At 43.8% G+C, this 21,550-nt stretch overlaps 1 protein-coding gene across 1 annotated transcript in view; it reads left to right on the top strand.

The window, feature by feature from the left end:
- Window positions 1-16,055, top strand: part of KCNH1 (potassium voltage-gated channel subfamily H member 1) — a 186,642-nt gene extending 170,587 nt beyond the window's left edge. The window contains exons 11-12 of the mRNA XM_035321912.1: window positions 9,129-10,166; window positions 13,995-16,055. Of these exons, the coding sequence (XP_035177803.1) occupies window positions 9,129-9,977 (849 nt within the window). The 3' untranslated portion in view covers window positions 9,978-10,166; window positions 13,995-16,055. The remainder of the gene's footprint in view (window positions 1-9,128; window positions 10,167-13,994) is intronic.
- The last annotated feature ends 5,495 nt before the right edge of the window (window positions 16,056-21,550 follow it).

The raw sequence follows: 21,550 nt of genomic DNA, 5'->3' as shown, positions 1-21,550 counted from the left end.
AGACAAATGAAAGTAGGAAAAAAATGCATGAAAGACAGACACTGGTTAAGAGAAAACTATCTTATTGGGAAGCTGGTGTCTAAAATGTAATACTGAAAACAAACTGCAAAATTTAACCACTATCTGAACACATAATTGTTTTCCTCAACTCTACAAACCTCTGCATCCATTTCAGATCTCAAGTGGAATTGTCTCTGTGTTAGAGGGGAAAAATCCCAAATCTTTGACTCACACACATTGCCTGATTTTTTTCAGAAAACACTTGACAAATTGCAGCAAGCCAAAGGAGGTTTGGGGGAACAGCCTCTGACTCTTGAGAAGGCACGCTGTACTCTTTAGAAGCTGGATTATGTGACATTTTGTATAGTTGAAATTTAGGTGACAGAGAGGTAAATGCCTGCTGTGCCTTGGGCTCTCCTTAAAGCAATTCTTGAGGCAGTCTGCCCAAGAATGAGGGTAGTGTCTTGGTCTAGAAGAAGAGATGAGTCTCCCTGAGCTGTTTGTGTGTCTGGTGTGTGTACACCAGCACCCCACGTGCTAAAAAGGCAAAAAAAAAGAATATAAGAACAACAATAAAAAAAAAAAAAACAACCATGAAAACAGTAATTTCTAAGTATTTCTGCTGGAAACTACTGACAGTTATTAGGCAGGAAGCATGAGAATTATTTTTTCCTTATTTACAAACTAGAAGTTTCTGGAGAGCACTTCAAATGTCGGCAGACATATTAGTCCCCAGCTGATGTAACATTCTGCACACAGATCTAGCATAAGTTCCCTAAAGCCCTTGCCCACACGTTCAGTATTTGCTTGTAACAGGCACTCTTCCTCTCACAAATAGTGAAGATCTAGTAGATCTTTAGCAATATATATTTTGGTGGATTTCTGTATTATTCTTTTATTTTTTCCGTAAGTTAGTGAATGAGGTTGCTAAATGTGCTGTAACTGTGAATTTTTGGATATCCAAACTATTGAGCAATGCCAGAGGTGTGTCCTTTTATTTTAATTGTGTGGTTCTCTACATTTAGTATTGACAATGGTTTAAATCCTAGTTTGGGGAAAAGGCATCTCTTGAAGGCTCAAAACTTGTTAGTGTAGGCTTGTAGATAAGGTTATAACCAGTGTTAATCTGTTATTTCCGCTGATTGCTCTGGAAATATAATTCTGCCTTACTTTCAGTAGTACTTTTGTAAAATCTTTTTCCTTTTCTCTCAACGAGAGCATAGCCTGTAAACATGAATTAGAATGAGGAGTTTGACAGAAAGGAGTGGAGCCTTGAGTTGCGCAGAACTTTTAAATAAATAATAGTGACATGATTAGACACTAATATTCAAATCAGGATTTCTAGAATTTGTAACTAGGCTACAAAATGCGCTGTCACAGAGAAGAGCTTCAGTGCAGTTGAAGCTGCTGGTGCTCATGACAGTAGCAGTTAGCCCAGATGTCGTACTGTATAGACTAAAAACCTTGTTACCTCTATTCATCTGTATAGCATGAGTGCTCGTTAAATTATGAATAAGTGTTTCTTCCAAACACTTGCATGCTAATGATCTAGCTGTGCCCAGAAGTCTGATTTTTGAAGAGTAAGCAGGTAGTGCTCTGTCTGTGGGGCAGGGCTGAGTCCCCACAGAACAACGTGGGGATGGAAAGGGGCCGTGCCCACCCACAGCCCCGGGGCTGCGTGTGCCCCAGGGACAGCGGAGGTTTCCCAGTCCCAGCGCTCTGATAACAACTCTCCTTTACGGCCCCACCAGCAGGACCTTAGTTTGCTCTGAGTTTTCAGAAGCAGGCATGTCTGGGAGTGCCCTGGGAGGTATATGACTTTAACTGGAGAGGAACCTGTTCCTCTTCAGAAGCAGAACCCAAACTTTGCTGTTGCAGCCAGTAGACCTGGAGAGAACCTACTGACATCTGCCACGTTAACTGCAGATGTGCGTTTCTGCATGACCCTAAGTCCCACATACAAATCATCTGCAGAAACCCAGGGTCAAAGCCAAACAACACACAAACTGGGTAATTTGCACCAGCCTTTGAACAGGTACCTGTATTTTGTGGCTTGTGCCTTGAAGCTTGAAGTGCGTAATGGAATCTGTTCCCTCGCCAGTCATAAATGTGACCCGTGCACTCATATACCTTCTCACACAAATTCCCTTCATGTCCTAGAGGTGCAACTGAGACTAGTGCTTAACCCAGGAATCATCTAGATAATGGCAGTGAAATCCATTGCAGATTTTGGTGGGAAGCTTTATGAGCCTGCCCTTTCGATCCTATATTACGTGAGAGGTTAATTCACTCCTTTCTAAGGACCAAATTTGTAATTGTAAAAGACAAAGTCTTATTCCTCCACCATTTTCCCTGTGACCTGCTAATATACTGCTATAAGGATTTTTCACCATCGCACACTATGTTGATGGCATGCAGCTTTAGTTTCTTCAACATCAGTGTCTAAAGCATTTTTGCCATGCCTGCCTCTATTATTTTTTCTCTTGGTTTCTTCTGAAAAGAAAAAAAAATGAAAAAAAATAAAGGAAAAAGATTGGATCCAATTTTCATTGGACTAACATCAGCCTGAAGATATTTTCATCAGTTCTTGGCAGTTGCTAGATAGTCTGCGTAGTAATAAATGCCTTTTTCATAATTGTTTTCCTCACACTTAAGTCCCTTTTCTGTGAGCACCGTATGAAGTAATTTTAAGCTTTTAATTGTTTATGATATCTGGCGCTTCCAGACTCTGTGAATGTTTCTGTATCCATGAAAGAGAATTATTAAGCACCAGAGGAAAACGCTGCGATGCTACTTGCCATTAATGCTGAGGACAACCTGCCAAATCTTGCAGTATTTGTGCATGCCATAGAGGTGGAAAGAAGGGAAGCTTGCAGAGCTAATAATAGCAGCAGCTTTGTGGCTGGGAGCCTCATAATTGTAACTCTGTGATGACAGTCTGATTCGAAACGTCTTGAAATCCATATTTCTATCTATTCCCGTGGGCCTTGGATCAGTTCTTACAAATCAGAGTTGCAAAGAAATGGGGGTATTTTTGTGGAAGACTGAAAAATCCTTTCCACTTCAGCTGGAAGCAGGTCTTTTTTCGCCTCTGACAGGATAAGGTTTGTAATATATTCATAATGTGTTTTAAATGAAGCTCCCCCTGATCTTCAAGACTGTCTCATGCAGTGCTGGCACAGTGCTTGCATTTACAATCAGATAACAACAAGACCAGAATACAGCTGCTAACACGTTACTTCTGCCTCACCCTTCTGTTTGTTACCTTCCTGGGACTGTGCATACGTTCAGGGCAGAGCGTTAAAGAAAATGAATTGCTATTGTTCTGCTGACAGCATTGTTGTGGTGTATTTTGCAGCCTACCAGCCGTTCAGAGATGGTGAAGCCCCCCAGTAAGCTGTTCATTACAGCAGCAGCTGGAGACAGTGGACTTCTTAATTTCCCACGTGCACCAAGCGGCCTTCCCTGTCGTACCAAATTAACACGCCAGTTTTAGCTGTTTCATTCAAACCTGGGCAAGTTACAAAGCTATGTCAAATCTATATAGTACCACGAACTAATGGCTTTGTTAGTCCTGCCTCTCCCTATATGCAAGTGAAGGGTGCAATGAGAGCAAACATTTGTCTGTAATATGTGAACAGCCTGCTCAGATGTTTAAGGTTCAGATCTTTGAGCCTTTAATATATTTTCTTCTGATGTTTTTCTCTTTGGCACTTCCTCTATCACCTTCACTGAAAATGTTTCCCTGGCACTGAGGCAGCAGTTCCAGATTTGACCTATATAATTATTTAGGGATGCCTAGGGATAACTAAGGAAGCAATAAGAACAATGCTTTTGTTTCTGACAATTCCTGCAAATACCTTTGCAGCTTCCATCTGTTTTTACTGAGGAGATTTCTTGAGCAGCTTACCACTTTTGTCTGTTTGGTAGCCCTCAATACCCTTCTCTACCAAGCAGTTGCTTGTTCTCCTAAAGAATCTATGCAGCCTTTTTCCATTCAGAACATCTTTCATAGCTTTTTTTTTTTTTTTTTTTTTTTTTTAATGTTTACTGAATTCAGACAAATAACCACAAACTTGTCTTTTTTATGTGACTCCACTGTCATTCATTGCTGTTGTTTTCATATATTTCCATATCACCCTGTATATAATCGATCCTTGCCTACTCTTCTTTGTGTTGTGCCTGATTTTATACACCCCTGTCCTATTATTCACCCCACACCCCCAGTCTTTGTGTAAAGGGAGTAGGCACTTAAGTTACTCTACCTATATTTGTGTCTGGAAAGCTTAGAGTTAAATTGAAAATTCTAAACATTGGGACTTTGGCTGTTTAATATCAGTAAAACATCATTGTCTAAACCCTTCACAGTAGCACCTGATTAGCTCTACCACTTCTGAAGAGATTTTTGAACATAAGACTCTATAATCAGTTCCTAAAGGGGAATGTTTAACAGTGTGAGGGAGGAAGGAGCAGAAGTGTCACTGATGTCAGACAAACTCAGTATTAAAGCAAAAATCGCAGGCATGTTTTATCAAGATGTGACGATGGATTCTTTATTGCCATCAAATGAAATATTTTTCTAAATGATGTAATCTCGTTGCTACAAGGTGGCCTGCAGGGAATGCCCCTCCAGAGCAATCCCGTGACCTGCCTTACATAAGAAGTCACATTGCAGTCTGTTCTTCTGGTCCCATTGTGAAGAAATGATGGAAGTCATAGCAATGAAAAATGCCCGTGATGAATTATTGAAATAATGCTTGTGTTTCAGTGCTGAGCCCAGGAAAATCCAAGTAACCACATTTGATAACCAAATGGGTAGTTCAAGAGTTCATTTATGTCCACCTGATTTTTTGAATACTTTGGGGATAAATCTTGACCTTAATCTCTAAAGGCATTGATTCCACAAATACAGCTTGAGAACTCTCTGCATATTAAAAAGAGGATGGAACCTGTCCCCCAGATTTTCCGAAGACTGTGGCACCTTCACAACTGCTTAATACTGAGGAAAGGAAAACATGCTGCATGTAAGCCTGCCTTTCTGCCTTGGACACTGCTCATGCCCAGGCAGGAATGCAGCAACAGGGTATATGCTGTCGCAGGTCAATGGGACATACTAGTGCATTACTTCTCTGAGTGCATTGTCCACAAATGAAATTGTTACTGAGTCATCAGAACTGCATACCTCAGCCAAATGTTTATGAGGTGAGTGCAGTAATCTGTGCCTAACAGAGCTATTTTTCAATTATTTTTATTTTTATTTTTATTTTTTTCAATTCTAGGCTAATATTCCCACTGTACTCATGTTTCTGGCTTGAGAGTCTTTCCTGTGGAGCTACAAGATGCAGCACCTCTTTAATAAACATGGAGTTATGACACTAGATGAGAATGGATGTGTGATGTATGCATTTTATGCCTGGTGTTTACAATTCTTGCTACTTCATCGCAGTTCAGGTTCTTCATCCATATTTAGGTCTTCACATACTTTTAAAATATTCCCACTAGATTTTTTTTCTGTGTGCATAGCTCCTGCACTATCCCTCCTCAGAAAAAAATGAATGCTTGGAGAGAGCAATAAAGAGAAATTGAACTCAAAACTGTCTTAGGAGCCTTGCCACATTTGGGAATTTAACTTTGATTACAATTTATTTTTGTAGCCCTATCAAATTCCACATGAAAACCGATGTGTAGGTCCGGACTCCTCTTCCTTATAACAAATGAAAATTATTTTCATTTCCTTTGTATTCCAACTGCTTGTGGGGGCAGGTATACATATGTCAGCATAACCACCACAATTTCTAAATGACTTTTATGCTGCTAAAGCTGTTTTACCGTTTAAAATGTGTGTTGTTGTTGTTGTTTTTTTTTCCTCAACAATTGTAAGAAAACAGTCCATTTAAAGCAGTTATGTGTATTTTTATGTGTAAGGACTTGCATTTAACATCAAGAAAGACAGCAACAACAAAAATCCAAAATGCAGTTATGCAGTCTTTTCAGTTCCTGCTGAGCTTTGCATAGTTATAAAACTTCTGCTTAATCCATAAGTATGGATTTCTCTTGAGAAAATGTGGCACTGGGGAGCTTGCCCAAAAGAAGACCAGTGGCAGCTTTTCCTGTGCTTCCCAAAGACAAGTTGCACTCTGACAGGTGTTTATCCAGTCTCTTACGAGTTCGGTAAGAGAACCCAAGATTTGGAGGCTCTGTGCCCTGGCAAATGCGCATAGATTCGATTCGTGCTGCATGAGCGCAGCTTGTCACATAGACATATGTGTTGGACAGGATGGGAGACCTGAGGACTGCATTTTTGCATTCGTGCAGGTGATTGCTGCAAATACTGCTGTGGTGTATTTGTCTGGTAGCTGGTATAAGGCCTCATATAGAGAATGGAAATGAGGGATCTCCTCAGCATGGTAGGAGTACCCATGACAAAGGCAGTATCTTCTGTAATTGCTCCCTCCACCTCTGCTCCTGCTTCTCTTGTGATCTGACCTCCTGAAGGTAACGGGTTGGGCTCGGTCAGGACCCCAAGGCTGAGCCTCACACAGGGAGAAAGCTGGTGGCAGGTCCTGCACGGCCAGGTGTGCTCAGCACCACCAGGTCTCATCCAGGCAGCAAAGTGGAAAGCAGTGGGGACCGTGGGGATGATGGGCACTGCCAGCAGCATGTTGCCCAGCGCTCACCTCTTTGTGTTTGCTGGTGAATTGTCTTCTCTCGTCCTGCAGCATGGAGCCTGTGCTACTGGCTGCATGAGGTGCAGCGGCTAATACAAGTATGTGTCAGGCTAGGCTTTTAAGAATTTATTGCTTGGGGCTTGCTCCACTGCCCTCTCATCTGTTTTGCGCAGCAGCAGGGGCAGCTTCTCACAAATAACACCCAGGTTAATGTTAGAAAAGCCAGTCATTAAATAGTCAGAGGTACTCCAGTGCTTACCAGACACGATGCTGAGCAAGCTGTGTAGAGCAGGACTTGGACTAGACATGGGCTCTACGAAGCAGCCTGTCCTCTAGCTCTTCCGAGCACCCAAGTGCCACCCCTGGTGACCCTGCGAGGGTGACCGCTGCACCACCCGTTCATGCGTCCCTTCTGAGTGTTTAGGGAGAAGCACAGACTGACACTGCTCATGTGCAAAGACACGCTCGTGGGCAAAGTCACAGCAGCCCCACTGTCTGCATGCCTGCCTGGCACGGCACCACGCAGGCCATGGATGCCACACCAGCACCAAGCACGCAAGCTCTGGGAGAGGGCATACTCGGGGACACCAGAGTTTGCAGAGACAAATTGACCTGGCTCCTACCTGCCTTGGTTTGTTGGGGTTTTGTGCCCCCAGAGCCAGCCTCAGCCTGCTGCAGCAATGACCCTGAGCCCCTGCCTGGCACGGCTGGGCTCGAGCAGAGCGCTGGGCTGACACTCTTCCTTCAATTAAAGCAGGGGACTGCCAGTGTGGGAAGCCATTAGCCTGGAGCACTGTATTGATTCTTCCTTCCCTGTGAGTAAGTGCTATTCCTTCACTTCTAAGGATTATGCTTCTTTGTCTGCTTTGTACTGAGCCTACTGCAGACCAAGTTTCCTGGAAAAAAATAATACTGTCAAGTACTCAGTTTTCTTATTCTTATCTAACATTTAGGTTCCTAATTGCAGCTTGAAAATAAAATATCCTTCATGCTAATTTTATTCTTTTGCATTTGGGAAACGCTGCCAAGTCTGACAACTTCTTCTTTCCAAACAGGCAGCGTTCAGATATTGTTTTCTCCCTGCTTCACAATGACAGAACTGTCAAGAAGCATTGAAGTCAAGAGAAACATGCATTTTATGTGTGCCAGTGAAGCAGTGCTTATGATGTTTATTTTAATTCAAATCTCTCTGCAACAGAGGGATGGGTTTATTTACACATTTGCTAATAATGATTTGAACCTGAAAGTTATTTCTGCGCTGGAGTATAAGGATTCAGAGCAGGTTTTCCCAAAGGCAACTGAAGAGATCAGGTGGCACAGTGTTAGCAGAAGCTGGGGACACAGCAGTTATACTCCGTACTGAGGACCTCGGCTGTGGGGACCTGCCATTTGCAAACCAAGCTGCTTGCTCGTTCACCTTTGATACCCCACGGGAGGGGTTTCTGCTTGAAAAATACCAATAATAATGTAAAACACATGGAGTTTTTTAAGAGAATATGTTGCCATCAAGTTCAGAGAAGAAACACTCCCTCGCTGTTTTGGGGTTGTGTGGGCACTGTGAGGCTTTCATCGGTACCAAAGGCATTGAGGCTGCCCCCACAGGGACTGCTTAGCTTACAGGCTGGGGTAGGTATAATTAGGAAAGTAGATTGAAAATTAATGTTTTTTGTTTGTTTGTTTGTTTGTTTTTTGTGCAAAAAAGTCCACTTTTCCATAAAAATGAAGAAGTAAATCAGAACATGAAGCTCTTCAGGTTGCCAAAGTAATCAGCCATGGGTGGCTTCCCCTCAGCTCTCGGAGCCCGTTCCCCACTGTTCTTGTAGCCCTGGGACTACCTTGATCTTTGTCTTGCCCCTAAACTGCGTGTTGCTTCTAGAAGAGGGTGTGGGATGGATGGCAGGGCAAGATGCACTTTGCAAAATGGAGAGTCCAGGGTGTTCTCTGCTCTACTGACCCCATCAGGGGTCAAACTGAACTAAAATACTGTCAGAACTTTCCAGAACTTTTGCATGATGAGTAGCAAGTGGTGCTACACATGGCCCTGAGTGTAGCTCAGGGATGAGGCTGCTCTAAGACACGGGAGTGGCCCTTTATAATACTAGAAATTTGGTGCTCAACCCTAGACTCAGCAAAACAAATATAAGAAGTCTCTCATAAGACAAAACAAGTAACTTCCTGGGATCATTATACGTACAATGGCATTGCCTTGGTGCCTTCTCAGAACTGGAGAGCTTTTTTTTTCTTTTCTTTCTGGTGTTATAAAAGAGATGATCTTAAATAATGAAATAAGCCACGTTCACAAAATGAGACACTTGGAAACTGCAGTAGTGTTGCTGTAAATGCGCAGAGACTGTGCATTTGTCGGTTATAATAAATTCTTTCTAATAATTCTTTCTGTACAACTTCTCCCCCTTGAGAAGGGTGCGGTTAATGACAGCGCGAAATCTCTTTCCCCCATAGATTGTGTTCCGGAAAATCAGCGATGTGAAACGTGAAGAAGAGGAGAGAATGAAGAGGAAGAACGAAGCCCCTCTGATTTTACCACCCGATCACCCGGTCCGCCGGCTGTTTCAGCGCTTCAGGCAGCAGAAGGAGGCCCGGCTCGCGGCAGAGAGAGGGAGAGATCCGGATGACCTGGACGTGGAGAAGGGCAACGTCTTGGGCGAGCACTCCTCGGCCCGCTCGGTGGTCAAAGCCAGCGTGGTGACCGTGCGGGAGAGTCCAGCGACCCCCGTGTCGTACCAGTCGGCTTCGACGTCTGGGGCGTCCGACCAGGCAAAGCTGCAGGCCCCGGCGTCGGAGTACGCGGGGTGTAAAGCGTCGGGGGATTACCCTCGACGGAAAGGCTGGGCCAAATTCAAAGATGCCTGTGGGAAAGGTGAAGACTGGAACAAAGTCTCCAAAGCAGAATCCATGGAGACTTTACCAGAGAGAACTAAAGCTTCGGGAGAAGCTACCCTGAAGAAGACAGACTCTTGTGACAGTGGCATCACAAAAAGTGACTTGCGATTGGATAATGTTGGGGAGACACGAAGCCCGCAGGACCGCAGCCCGGTCCTCACCGAGGTCAAGCATTCCTTTTATCCTATCCCAGAACAGACTCTTCAGGCCACCATGCTGGAAGTGAAACATGAGTTGAAAGAGGACATCAAGGCTTTAAACACAAAAATGACCAATATAGAAAAACAGCTTGCTGAGATACTTAGGATATTAACCTCAAGAAGAAGCTCCCAGTCACCACAGGAGTTGTTTGAAATATCAAGGCCCCAGTCTCCAGAATCAGAAAAAGACATGTTTGGAGCTAGCTGAGGTGTTTCTTTATGAAAAACAATCAATCCAACAAACAGACCACCCCCCTAACATTTTAAATTTAATCTCGAAAACGAGTGAGGGACCAATTCACTAAGCATGTTCCCTGTGTCTAAAAAGGTACGGTAGCAAGAATTGCAACCTCATGTCAAGATGGCAGCTGACTCTGAAGCCTTTTTGACAGCAAGGGTACAGTTCATAAAGTTTTTCTTTTCTGCATTGGTTCCCATTCCCCCCACTCCCTCTTTCTCCCTCAGGATGTTGGAATAAGAACTCGGAAAGCAGCAGCCATCCCAGTGAGCGCCAGGTGACCTCTTAGGTTATTGGAGCATGCCTTATGTAGTTAGCTCAGTTTTTGCCTATATGAATAAGGACTTGCCAGGGTGCTTATGATTTCAGCATTTTTTTTTTTATTTTTTTTTTCTTTTTGCTGCTGCTGTCACTGTCTCAGTCACCCGTACAGCATGTTAAATGCCACAGTATGTTTTGATATACCTGTAAAAAAGCAAAGAGTAGTAGAATGAATGTGTGCTACTTGATACCAAAGTTCATTTTGGGTAGTTAAGGGAGTAGTAAAAAAGGTGAAAAAAACATAAGTTTTTTTCTTAATTGACATATTGCTAAATCAATTACATTTAACAACATCCTCAGAAATAGGGATATAATTTCAGGTCAGTCAATAAACAGGATCATCCACATCCTCATTCTGTGAGCCTGGATACTGATTTTCAAAAGCTTAACTTCTGTCTCAGATGTGAATATTGTCACCTTTGCTTTTAACTCCAGCCACTGGAGGACAGAGGTTTGGATGTGTGCCTGCAGAATGTGCAGAATGTGTCCTGCCCACTGCAGAACACCGTGGTGCATCGGTGCCAGTAACAGTTCTGCAGATTTTCCTCCCTTTGAAAATATACTGTGGCATTTATGTCCCGTTTTTGCTACGAATCTGCTCTTTTAGTTCTTGTTAGATTATTATTCAGATGTTTCTGTTTTGGTAATGTTCATTGTAGCCAAAGGTTTCAGAGAACTTTTAGAGGTTTTAGATTGTAGCATTTTTCTCTACACCCAAATGTATTGTTCCTGATCTTATCTAGCTAGAAAGCAAATGGATAATAGAGGTAGAAATACAGTGCTTACTGTATACAAGAGCTATTGTAGCAAGGAAACAAGAAGATCTGCTTCTTTAAGATGTTTCCAAAACTTATATTTTCATAACTTTTTTTGGAGGAAGATTGAAGCACTTTACCAAAACTACTGTTCATTATTCATTAGGTAGGGTAGCACACATAGCATCAAGCATCAAGGCTTGGGATATAGGTGTGTATTCACAGTAAGTTCTCTCCACTGATCAGGTACATTCACTATTTAACAGTAGGTTATTGCACCGAAGCATGATGCAACACTTTTCTGGGTTTTCATTCTTAATGGCAGTAGGTCTTAATACAGTTCAGGAGTAGTTCTCATTCTTTTTCTATGGTACAAAGTCATTCAAAAAAAAAAAGACATGATTTTGGTGGAAGAAAATTTGGTTCATGCTAAGTAAGGAGGAGGTAAGGGAAATGACCAATTTGAAAGGATTTCGGGTGGCCTGATGCTTGCATGGTGCCCTGCAGAACTGTGCCAGCCATCCCTGGGGAAGTGCAAGGTCCCCTGGTGCAGTGGCACAGCGTCGGGGCTGTGCTGTGCAAAGCTGGGAGCTCAGGTCTCAAAGGCAGGATATCTGTTAATATCTGTTCTTCCAGTAACTGCCCTGCTCTGAGATGCCGATTATTTAGAGAGCAGCACTGCGGTTTGCAGCTGGTTTAGGGTTAGCTTTCAAGGGTCACAGGCCTTGGATCACTACAGAAGTGTCCAGAGATTATAAAATCTTACCCAAGGACTGAAAACTTCCGGAGAAACATCTATCAGGATAAAATTTGTATGCTGCTTTCTTTCCCCCACCCCCAAGAAAAGGCATTAGAGAGGTGACTTGCTATGAAACAAGGGTGCCATTTCCTGAATTTACTTCTTGCTTCATGTTTAGGTTTTTCCAGTGGTGACTGGTGTCTGTAACAGCGATGTACTGAAGGCATTCAGTACTGCAGAAAGTTCTTTTTGACCAAATCACAGTGTGTGTTTGGTGCTTTAATCACTGTAAATGGCAATGGTTACCTGCATGATTACCCTAAGAAGTCCAGACAGCACTGGTTTCAGTTAGAAACTCCTACGTGATTTTTCTCTCTAGTCTCCTCAGTTAATAAATTCATCCAACAGTGAAATTATGCCAGAATAAACCATGGGTTTACAAGCATATACGTATTTACAATTGATGCCCCAAAAATTCCACCAGGGTTTGAGAGGTTAGCTCGGTGTCAGCTTTCTAATCCAGGCAAAGTGCTCATCAGCGTTATATTCCCAACATCAGGTTTCCTTCATAAAATTTGTGAAAGGCTGAAAGTCTTGCTGGACTCCGGAGGTACTCATCTACCTGCAGCTGGATAAACATGAAAATCAGCTTATCCGAGGCAGATGGGGGAGGAAATGGTTATAACCCCCAAAGGATGTGTCTGATATCTCCAGTATCGCAGTGCAGGCGTAGAGTTAAATGTGCAGTTGCAGGTTGCCTGGCCCTTTGCTGCTGGCACTGTTGATGTTTCTCAGTGGTATGTTTCATGTGCCCTCAGGGGTGTGTTTAAGGTTTTTCTGGTGTTGCTGATTGCTGAATCCTGGCATTACGGTAGGGTTAACCCTAGAAGCCCCCCAGTTATCCCCTCTGCCACATGTAGTACTGTGAGTAAAGGAGCACAAGTTCCCATCTTCTGGGGGCAGCCCAAAGTTCAGTGCGATTTGGTGTGCTGCTGCCTGCTGCACTGCAAGGGGTGGGTGTAGCAGAGCCCATTTTGAAGGCTTTTATGAGGCTTTCATAATAGCCTATAAAGCCATTTATAATCCATTTGTAAAGCCTTGAAAGACTGTAATATACTACAGAATTACACTTAAAATGTAATGTCTTTGAGGAATATGGCCAAATCTGATTCTGTTACAGTCATGAAACTCCAGAAAAATTCTGCTCCCTCCAGTGACACCTTCAAGGCGTCTGCTGCAGGTCAGCGCTGGCAGCAGGCCATGTCATTCACATTTGCACAGCTGTAACAGATCAGACCAATTTTATTAATATTTTATGAACTGGTAGGTACTAAAACTAGTTGTAGAAGACTGCATCATCCCTGAGTAACCAGTATGCGCTGTAAGAGACTTCGAAAAAATAAAATATTTAAGACGAGCTCGAGCTTTTGGTCTTTGGATTCCCTGGGCTACCTAGTGATTAAAATGAGCACAACCCTGCCTGCTAGGTGTTTAGTAGTGACTGCTTTGGCCCTCAGACTGGTTTGGAACTGTAGTGTAGTGCCCAGGCTCAGCAGATCCAGTGCTTCTCCTTTAGGGAGTGGTTGAAAGCACCTCTGTTGCAAATCTGTCTCTACTGGGCCTTAAACTTGGATGCCTAAGGCTGGGTGGTGTGCATACCCGTGGTAATTTTTACTTGTTCCTCCATTTGTTAGCTTTTCCTTTTTCTTTCTACATGTTGAGCAAGTCTTCTCACTTAAATTATTATTCAGCTTAGAAATGAATGACCTCTGAACATGAGATTCTGCCCCTTCACAAGCAAATGTTTGTACAGCCTGTAAGAGAAAAAACAAAGCCCCTGTTTTAACGGTGTTCTGGCATAGTGCTTCTACCACTTAACAACCTGCTAAAGAGCCTGTACTAATCAAAAAGTCATCGTGTGTTCTGTTTTTACCCTACGTTCAAATGAGATTTCAGTCAAAAGCTGGTGGTTCAGAGAAAGAGCCTGGGTTATGAATTGTTAAAATGGAAACGTGTAGAAGTTTGTGCTTAACCAGAATACCAATATGCAGCACAGGATTAAAAAAGCAAAAACCAACCCTCACCCCTACTGTGTTCAGATACATTAACTTCTGTCTGGTATTACCTGTATACTTTTAAAAACACCCTTCTTGCTTTAAATCTCTTTCACAGTGCTGCTCTGACTCCCAGCGAGCACCCTGTTTAACAGCTTCGGAGGTGATGTTCTGCTTCTACAGTACTTCACTTTAATGAACCGAACAAGATACTTACTGTGAATATCTGGTGATACTTTCAATCACTTAACCAGTCTGTGAAAGAATTTAATACATGATTTGTCTTTGCTATATAAACAACGTGTATGATTACACTTGTGCAGATGCGTGTACATACACACATATATATAATACCTATGTATAGATAAGTCTATGGATTGTGTTTCTGTTCCGTAAAAGCACATCCCTCATTTAATTATTACAGTTCAAGAAGGGAACTTAAATCTTCCCAGTAGCTACCCACTGAATGTCCTACTTAGTACCTTGTTTGTTATATGTTGAATTTCTAAGGCCAAGACTTTTGGTTTCTCTAGCAGGCCTCAACTTTATCCTGTTAGTCTGGCTAGCTGTGACTGAGAGAAGATCTGGCAGGTGCTGTGATAGGAAAAGGAAATCGTGCAACATTGGAAAAATGCTGTATCATAGGTGGTGGGAATATGGCTCATAAGCCACCATTTGTTGCTCACTCACAATGTCTCTGAAGCTAAGCTGCCCTGGTATCTCATGGCTTCTCCTGCAAGAGGGACTGTGGAACAGGCGGATTTCTTTTTCCTGGTACTAGGGGATGTCTCAAAGGTGCTGAGCCTATCCTTCTTCTCGTGTGGCACACAGCCACCGCACCTCTGCTTTCTTGTCCTGGTATTAGGTGGTGAAGAGCACCTTCTGAATACTTCATTTCCCCGTAGTCTCCTGTGCGTGTTTTGGCAATAACAAAGTCTGTGTTTCAGCTGCACTTCTGATTCATTACGACAAACTTTTTAGAGAGACCCGTGCAGGGAAGCTCCAGAAATTTGAGGTGAGGTACAGTAGATTACTGCATCCTTTAATCAGACATAGTTTTGACCACATTGTTGTGGCAAGCGTTGATTCAATTAAATGAAAATAAAGCTTTTTGCAATAAGATATATCCAACATTTAGCCTTAAGACCCTTTCATAAGTGACACAATTCAAACTGTGATTCCATTCTCCTTCCTTCTTAATGTTCTGTAGTATTTACAATGTTGCCTAAAGATAAAGCACTTTGATTAGCTTTCTAAATCTGATGGAAATCACTTGATGGTAATCACATTTATTTCTCCACTTATTGCCTTCTTCTTAGTATAATAAATTACTCCAATAGTCCTCTCCCCTTACAAAACCAAGATACGTAATTACTGTCTAAACACTTTTGTACATCAGGGAGCCAGCCTGTCATATCACGAAAGTGTTTGTTTCAAAGATTTTTTTATAGTTCAACAACGCTAATGTGAATTTACCTGTGACTGTAATTTGTTTCAAGCTGATTGTTGAGTGTTGTGTAAACATATTTGATGTGTAATCCCAGGACTTCTCTGTAGCTGGATTTAAATGCCTGGTGTTAACAAAACAGTTTGGGGTTTTCACTCTCTGTTGCGAAAGGCTACTGTCCTTTTTTCTTCTTCCCACTGAATCTGTGACCACTAACATAGAAAAAGAATCATTTTAGCTGTAGATGAAAGACGTTCAATAATCTTGTATCAGGATGAACTGCTATATAAAGAAATACGAAGTTTTCTAATGAATGTGTTATATTATTGTACCTACATACAATCAATATTTGTACATCTGTTGGAAACCTGTCTGCGTTTCAATATTTAGCCACCACTGCATGGACACTTTATTGATATGCAGTTAATGCAGTCGCTTTGGCGCTTTTAAATGTATTTCACTTGGTTTTATCCTTTCTGAAACCCACCAAATACTCTCCTTTCTTTTTCTTGGCATTTGTCACTTTGTTCAATGAAGCATGACTAGACAAAGAGAACAAGTAGATACTATTTTTGTGGTCAGCAAAGCAGCTGCCAGTAGCTAGACAGTGTGTGTACGTACATATACACGCTGTTTGGGAATGTTTCAGTTACAAATGCAGCCACCTACATTAATGATATCCCTGTTCAACATTTTTAAACAAGCACAAATAATATTTGTAAAAAAAAAAAAGTTTAATTTTATTTATTATAGTAATAAACTATTTTATACATTAGAATCGCCTGGGTGTGCTTTTCTGTGTGTAGAATATATGCGTATAAGAGCAGTGAGGGGATTCTAAGTTACTCTCTAGAAATTCTGTCTCACCGTTTTGTTCCTGTTGCTGTGTGTGTGGAATGCTATCAGCAGAGCAGTTTGGTGTTACCCTTTTAGCTGTAAATGGTTCAGGTTGTTTCCTCAGACTTCGGCCTGCTGCCTGTCAGCACAGCCAGGATTTATGCTTGCAGGGCCGCTGGAAGCTGGAGGCAGGTTTTCTGTGGAGCGGCCTCCCTAGCACCCTGCATTGTGGATTCCAGCCTGGGCCAGGTGAGGCAAATCCATACCAAGATCCCTGCTCCTGTGACCAGCAGCCGGTCTGGGTGTGTGTACAGGATTTCACTCTTCAGGATGTCAGCCTACACCCTGTGAGCTTTGCACCTGTCTTTGTGCTTCATTCTCTGCAGCATGATCCTAGGCCATTGCCTCCTCAGCCTTGTGGGTCTGGTGAGCGCTGCTGTCACCTGTACAGCAATACTTCATGGGATTGTGAACCTAATCTTCAAAAGAACAGCAATAAAGCATAAGCTTTCAGCCTATAGGGCTGAGGCTAAACTGTACCAGCAACAGCCAAGGAGCACAAGGAGAAGCTATTTTTACCATCATTTCTGCATCCACAGCAGTGTGTGCTGTGACAGGATATTCAGCTGCTACTGGCCAGCATGAAAGTCTCAGCTTTATTTTGTCTGATGTTATGTACTGTGCCCCCTGTACTTGGAAGAGGGGAAAGTAACGGAGTGAAGGCATGTACTTTGTTATTTCATTCTGAGGTCTCTAAAGGCTGCTGTTCCCATTTTCTGATCTCTCAGTTCTTCACTTTGCTCAGGCTCCTTGTGTGCTCAGCAGCCTCCCCGGTGGTGTCACAAGCTCGACTTAATGCAGGGACAGATAGCATTGCCTGGACAATGTTCTCCATCCCTGCTGCATCCCTTGCCAGCCCCCACCAAGATCATCTTGGTGGCCCTACAGTGGACCCTCCAGTACATCTCTTGTACTGGGGGACAGAACTGGATGCAGTGCTCCAGGTGCAGCCTCACCAACACCGAGAGAGGGGAAGGACCCCCTCTCTTGACCTGCTGGCGATACTCTGCCTAACGTAGCCAAGAATGCCATCAGCCTCCAAGGGCGCATTGCTGGCTTGTGTTCCCCTCTGCGCCCACCAGGACCGCCAGGTCCTCTTCTCCTGCTTTCCAGCTGGGTGGCCCCCAGCCTGTCCTGGTGCCTGGGTTTGTTCCTCCCCAGGTGCAGGACCCTGAACTTCTTGTTGAACTTCATATGATTTCTGTCAGCCCACCTCTGGCAGGCAGAGACTGCACAAGGGGAAACATGTCCAGGCCTCAGTGTGCACACGACGGAGTCTGACTTCTCTCAGCAGTAAAAGCAGGGCCTGCTCTTTCTGTTTTATCACAAGCTCGCATGCAAAGGGCAGCACCTCCAAGACAGCTGATGGTGGGTGGCTGGAGGAGAGCTCTGGTCTGGAGCTTGTGCCAGGCCGAGCGACCTCCTCCAGCACCTCCCTCATGTCCCATCCCGGCCAGGCACCCCTCGCCCACTTTCTGCAGCTGCTGGGGAGGCAGCATTATCTCATTTGGCCACTGTGAATTTTGCATTTTGCAGCTGCTGCTGTGCCCCTGTCTGCCTGGTGTGCCACTGAGGCAGGGCTGGCTGGCTGGGCTGCCCGTCCTGCTGGGCAACGCCGAGGGACGTGGGGCTGCCATGGTGCTCAGGGCTGCCAGCCGTGGGAGGGGGTTAGTGGCAACAGGCATAGGGTGGAGGGAAAAGAAGTAGCAAACAAATATTGTTCACCTGCATTTCTGCTGCCTTCATTATAATTCAGCACGGCCTCTGTGACAGGATGAAGAGGCTGGGGGAAATAACCTGTCCTATTCCTGAAAAACAGAAAGACTGAAAACCAGAGAGAGAGCCAGAGACGTCATTAGAGTAAACAAACTCTGAACGTGTTTGTCAGCAGCAAATATGAGGATGCTTGTGCACAGGTACAGCTGCAAAATACACATGCTCAGGGCTGTCATTTTTTTAATCCTCTTTCCTTTTCCATTCTTGTTCCCCCTTCCTAATCAAGGTCAAATTCAAGCCCTCCTACAGCACAGCCATGTTCAAATTTAAGTACTTCCCCTCCGTCACACAGGTGTAGGTTTAAAAACAAGCTTAACTTCAGCATCTTTGTCCATGAGGGCAACTTCTCAGCTTTTCACCCTAGAAATCCCACCTGGTACAGATGGAGGAAGGGAGAGCTTGCTTGTGAGCTGACACACTTCTCTTGTTCTCCACAGTTTCTGCTCTTTTTCTTTTTTCTCTTTTTCTTTTTCTCCCTTTTTCTCTTTCTTTTTCTTTTTCTCTTTCTCTTTCTCTTTCTCTTTTTCTTTTTCTTTTTCTTGTTTTTGTTTTTCTTTTTCTTTTTCTTTTTTTTTCTTTTCCTTTTTCTTTTACTTTTACTTTTACTTTTTCTTTCTCTTGTTTTTAGATTTAGTCACTTTTACAGTTTTCCTTAAAATGATCAGAGATGAACATGTCTATCCAAGTGGATGAGGAATGAAGTGAAGGCACATCTTTGCTGCTAATGCCTGCCTGAGGGAGCGTTTGCCCCTGAGAACATCACTGCATTTGTACATGTGAATCTGAAGGGATGTGGGTATTGGGACGGGTATTTGCCCTCCTCATAGCTGAAATATACAACCTGGGGAGAAGGAAACTGATGGAGGATCTACATCAAGTGTGGCTTTTCCACAAGCGGAGGACTAAGGCCTCTTCTTCAGCAGGGGTCACCGTTTGGAGAGAAATGTGCAGCAGCAGTAGCACACTGAGTGCAGTATTAAACCCGGGCGCTATTGTGGGCCCAGCTGCTGGGCAGGAATTGGTTCTCTGCAAGCGGTGGCTTACAAGAAAGGAAAACACAGATCACTTTCAAACCTCTCCAGTATTTTGTGTGTGTGTGAGTTTAATTTTCACAGTGAAGCAGAAGGTATGATAACAGGAAAGTTTATTGAGAATTGTCAGCTGTGGCATGAGGATAAGAAAGAGAGTTAAGATAATCTGTATGTAGCCCCAGGCCAAAATAAATTATTTGTTTTGTTTTTCCTTCAGCATGGTATTATTGCACATGCATCCATATTGAACCTGGCGACTGGAAGCATGGAGACAGAAATGGAAACTGAAACAGCTCAGCTGAAAGCTAAATTGAAAAAAGCACCCATTAGGCAACTGTGCAGAAACTGTACATGAACTACTGCATGAAATTACAGTTCAGACACCAAGAACTGTAAATGGATCTGTAAAATTGGGGTGGTCACGTCTCATTTGTGAGCAGCAAATAACACATCTGTAGTCAGGCATTCAAAGCAGCTGCAGGCTGGTTGCTCTGACTTTAGAGCAGGTGACCAGGTGTAAAAAGAGTCTAAAGTCATAGCAGTAAATGGAAGAAGCATATCATGTAGCAAAATCATAGACCCTAAATGCATGTTTATAGCTGTCAGTGCTCTGAACATGAGGCCCGTAATTATTGCTTGCTGTGACAAATGTAGAGGTTGGGCACACCCCTGGATCTCCAACAATACACATGGGTGGCATCAGCTTTCATCCCCTTGTTGGTAAACCCTGTCCACCTTTCATTTTTAGGATAACAAGAATTTTAAAAACTGCTCCACTATGTTGGTTAACCTATGGGATGACAGTGCCTTTGGCAAACTGAAGAGAGATGTCAAATGCTAAAGGGCAGGCAAGGGGCAGGCAGTGAATACCTTCAATTATTTCCAGCACTAAGACCTGCATGTCTCCTAGTGAAAGCAGACAGCTTCTCAGGAGCTGGCAGGTGAGGTCTGAAGCCCCTTCAGGCAGCTTGGAAGGTGTGCCATCTGAGCGAGTACAGGGGTTCTTCACAACATGCAATGACAGGCATGTGCTTACCCTGTGCCACATCCCTGCCTTGTGGAACTTTGGCCCCATCTCACCTTAGTAGTGGTGATTACCATCTGTGGGTGAGTGGGAAGAAGTACAGTATTGTATTTTGGATGATTTACACACTTTAAAAACCCGTATAACAAGTCAGGGTTCATATTTAACCTGCAATTGTTTTTGGTTGTCATTGATTATTGTCATAACTGCTCAAGGTAAGCAGGACTTAATACAGAAAATCCTTTGTAGGTCTCAGTTTTCACAAGCATTTGACAGGATTTGGTCAGATTGAGGAACTCTGAGAATAAATAACCTGAGCAAAGGCTGCTAAAGTCTAGACAGAAACACCAATGGCGGCATGCCAAGTGTGGGTCAGAAGACATCTCAATTAACGGGTTTTGAGGCCAGGACCCAGAGCTTGCTTGCTCACATGTCCTTGGTGACCTTCTGGGCTACCACTGGGGCATTGCTATCTGGAGAGCTGGGGGCTCCAGCCTGTTTGGGGCTTGAAGGAGTTAAAAACAGTTTCCTGAAACCATTGCTTTTGCTGCCAGGCTGGAAGGAAGTGCAGTCAGAGGCCCTTGTGCTGAAGGGTCCTAGGGTCTCCAAGTCATAGACTCGCAGAATCATAGAACGTCCTGAGTTGGAAGGGACCCACAAAGACCATTAAGTCTAACCATTAAGTCTAACCACAAGGACCATTAAGGCTTCACATAAGACCAAAAAAAAAAAATCAGACCATGTGTCCGAGAGCGTTGTCCAAACGCTTCTTAAACTCTGGCAGGCTTGGTGTTGTGACCAATGCCCTGAGGAGCCTGTCCCAGTGCCCGGCCACCCTTTGGGTCCAGAACCTTTCCCTAACCCCCAACCTGACCCTCCCCTGTCCCAGCTCCATGCCGTTCCCTAGGGTCCAGAGCTCAGCGCCTGCCCCTCCGCTCCCCTCTTGAGGGAGCTGCAGGCCACCATGAGGCCTCCCCTCAGCCTGCTCTGCTCTGGGCTGAGCAAACCAAGGGACCTCAGCTGCTCCTCATACATCTTCCCCTCTAGGCACTTCACCATTTTTGTAGCCCTCTTATACACTTTAATAGTTTTATGTTTTAAAAGTGTTGACAGTGTAATAGTGTAGACACTCTCTAATAGTTTTATTTCCCTATGTTGTGGTGCCCAGAACTGCACACAGTGCTTGAGGTGAGGCCGCACGGCGCAGAGCAGACCGGGACAATCCCTTCCCTCAGCCAGCTGGCCGTGCTGCACATGATGCACCCCAGGATACGGTTGGCCCTCCTGGCTACCAGGGCACACTGCTGGCTCATATTCAACTTGCCATCAACCCAAATCCCCAGACCCCTTTCTGCAGGGCTGATCTCCAGCATCTCGTCTCCTGGTCTGTACGTACAGCCAGGGTTGCCCCTTCCTAGGTGCAGAATCCAGCACTTGCTCTTGTTAAACTTCATAATGTTGGTGACTGCCCAGCTCTGTAGTATGTCAAGATCTCTGCA

This window comes from Oxyura jamaicensis, chromosome 3 (genome assembly GCF_011077185.1).
Source record: "Oxyura jamaicensis isolate SHBP4307 breed ruddy duck chromosome 3, BPBGC_Ojam_1.0, whole genome shotgun sequence".
NCBI classification, from domain to species: Eukaryota; Metazoa; Chordata; class Aves; order Anseriformes; family Anatidae; genus Oxyura; species Oxyura jamaicensis.
This window is presented reverse-complemented; position numbering and strand designations above follow the sequence as displayed.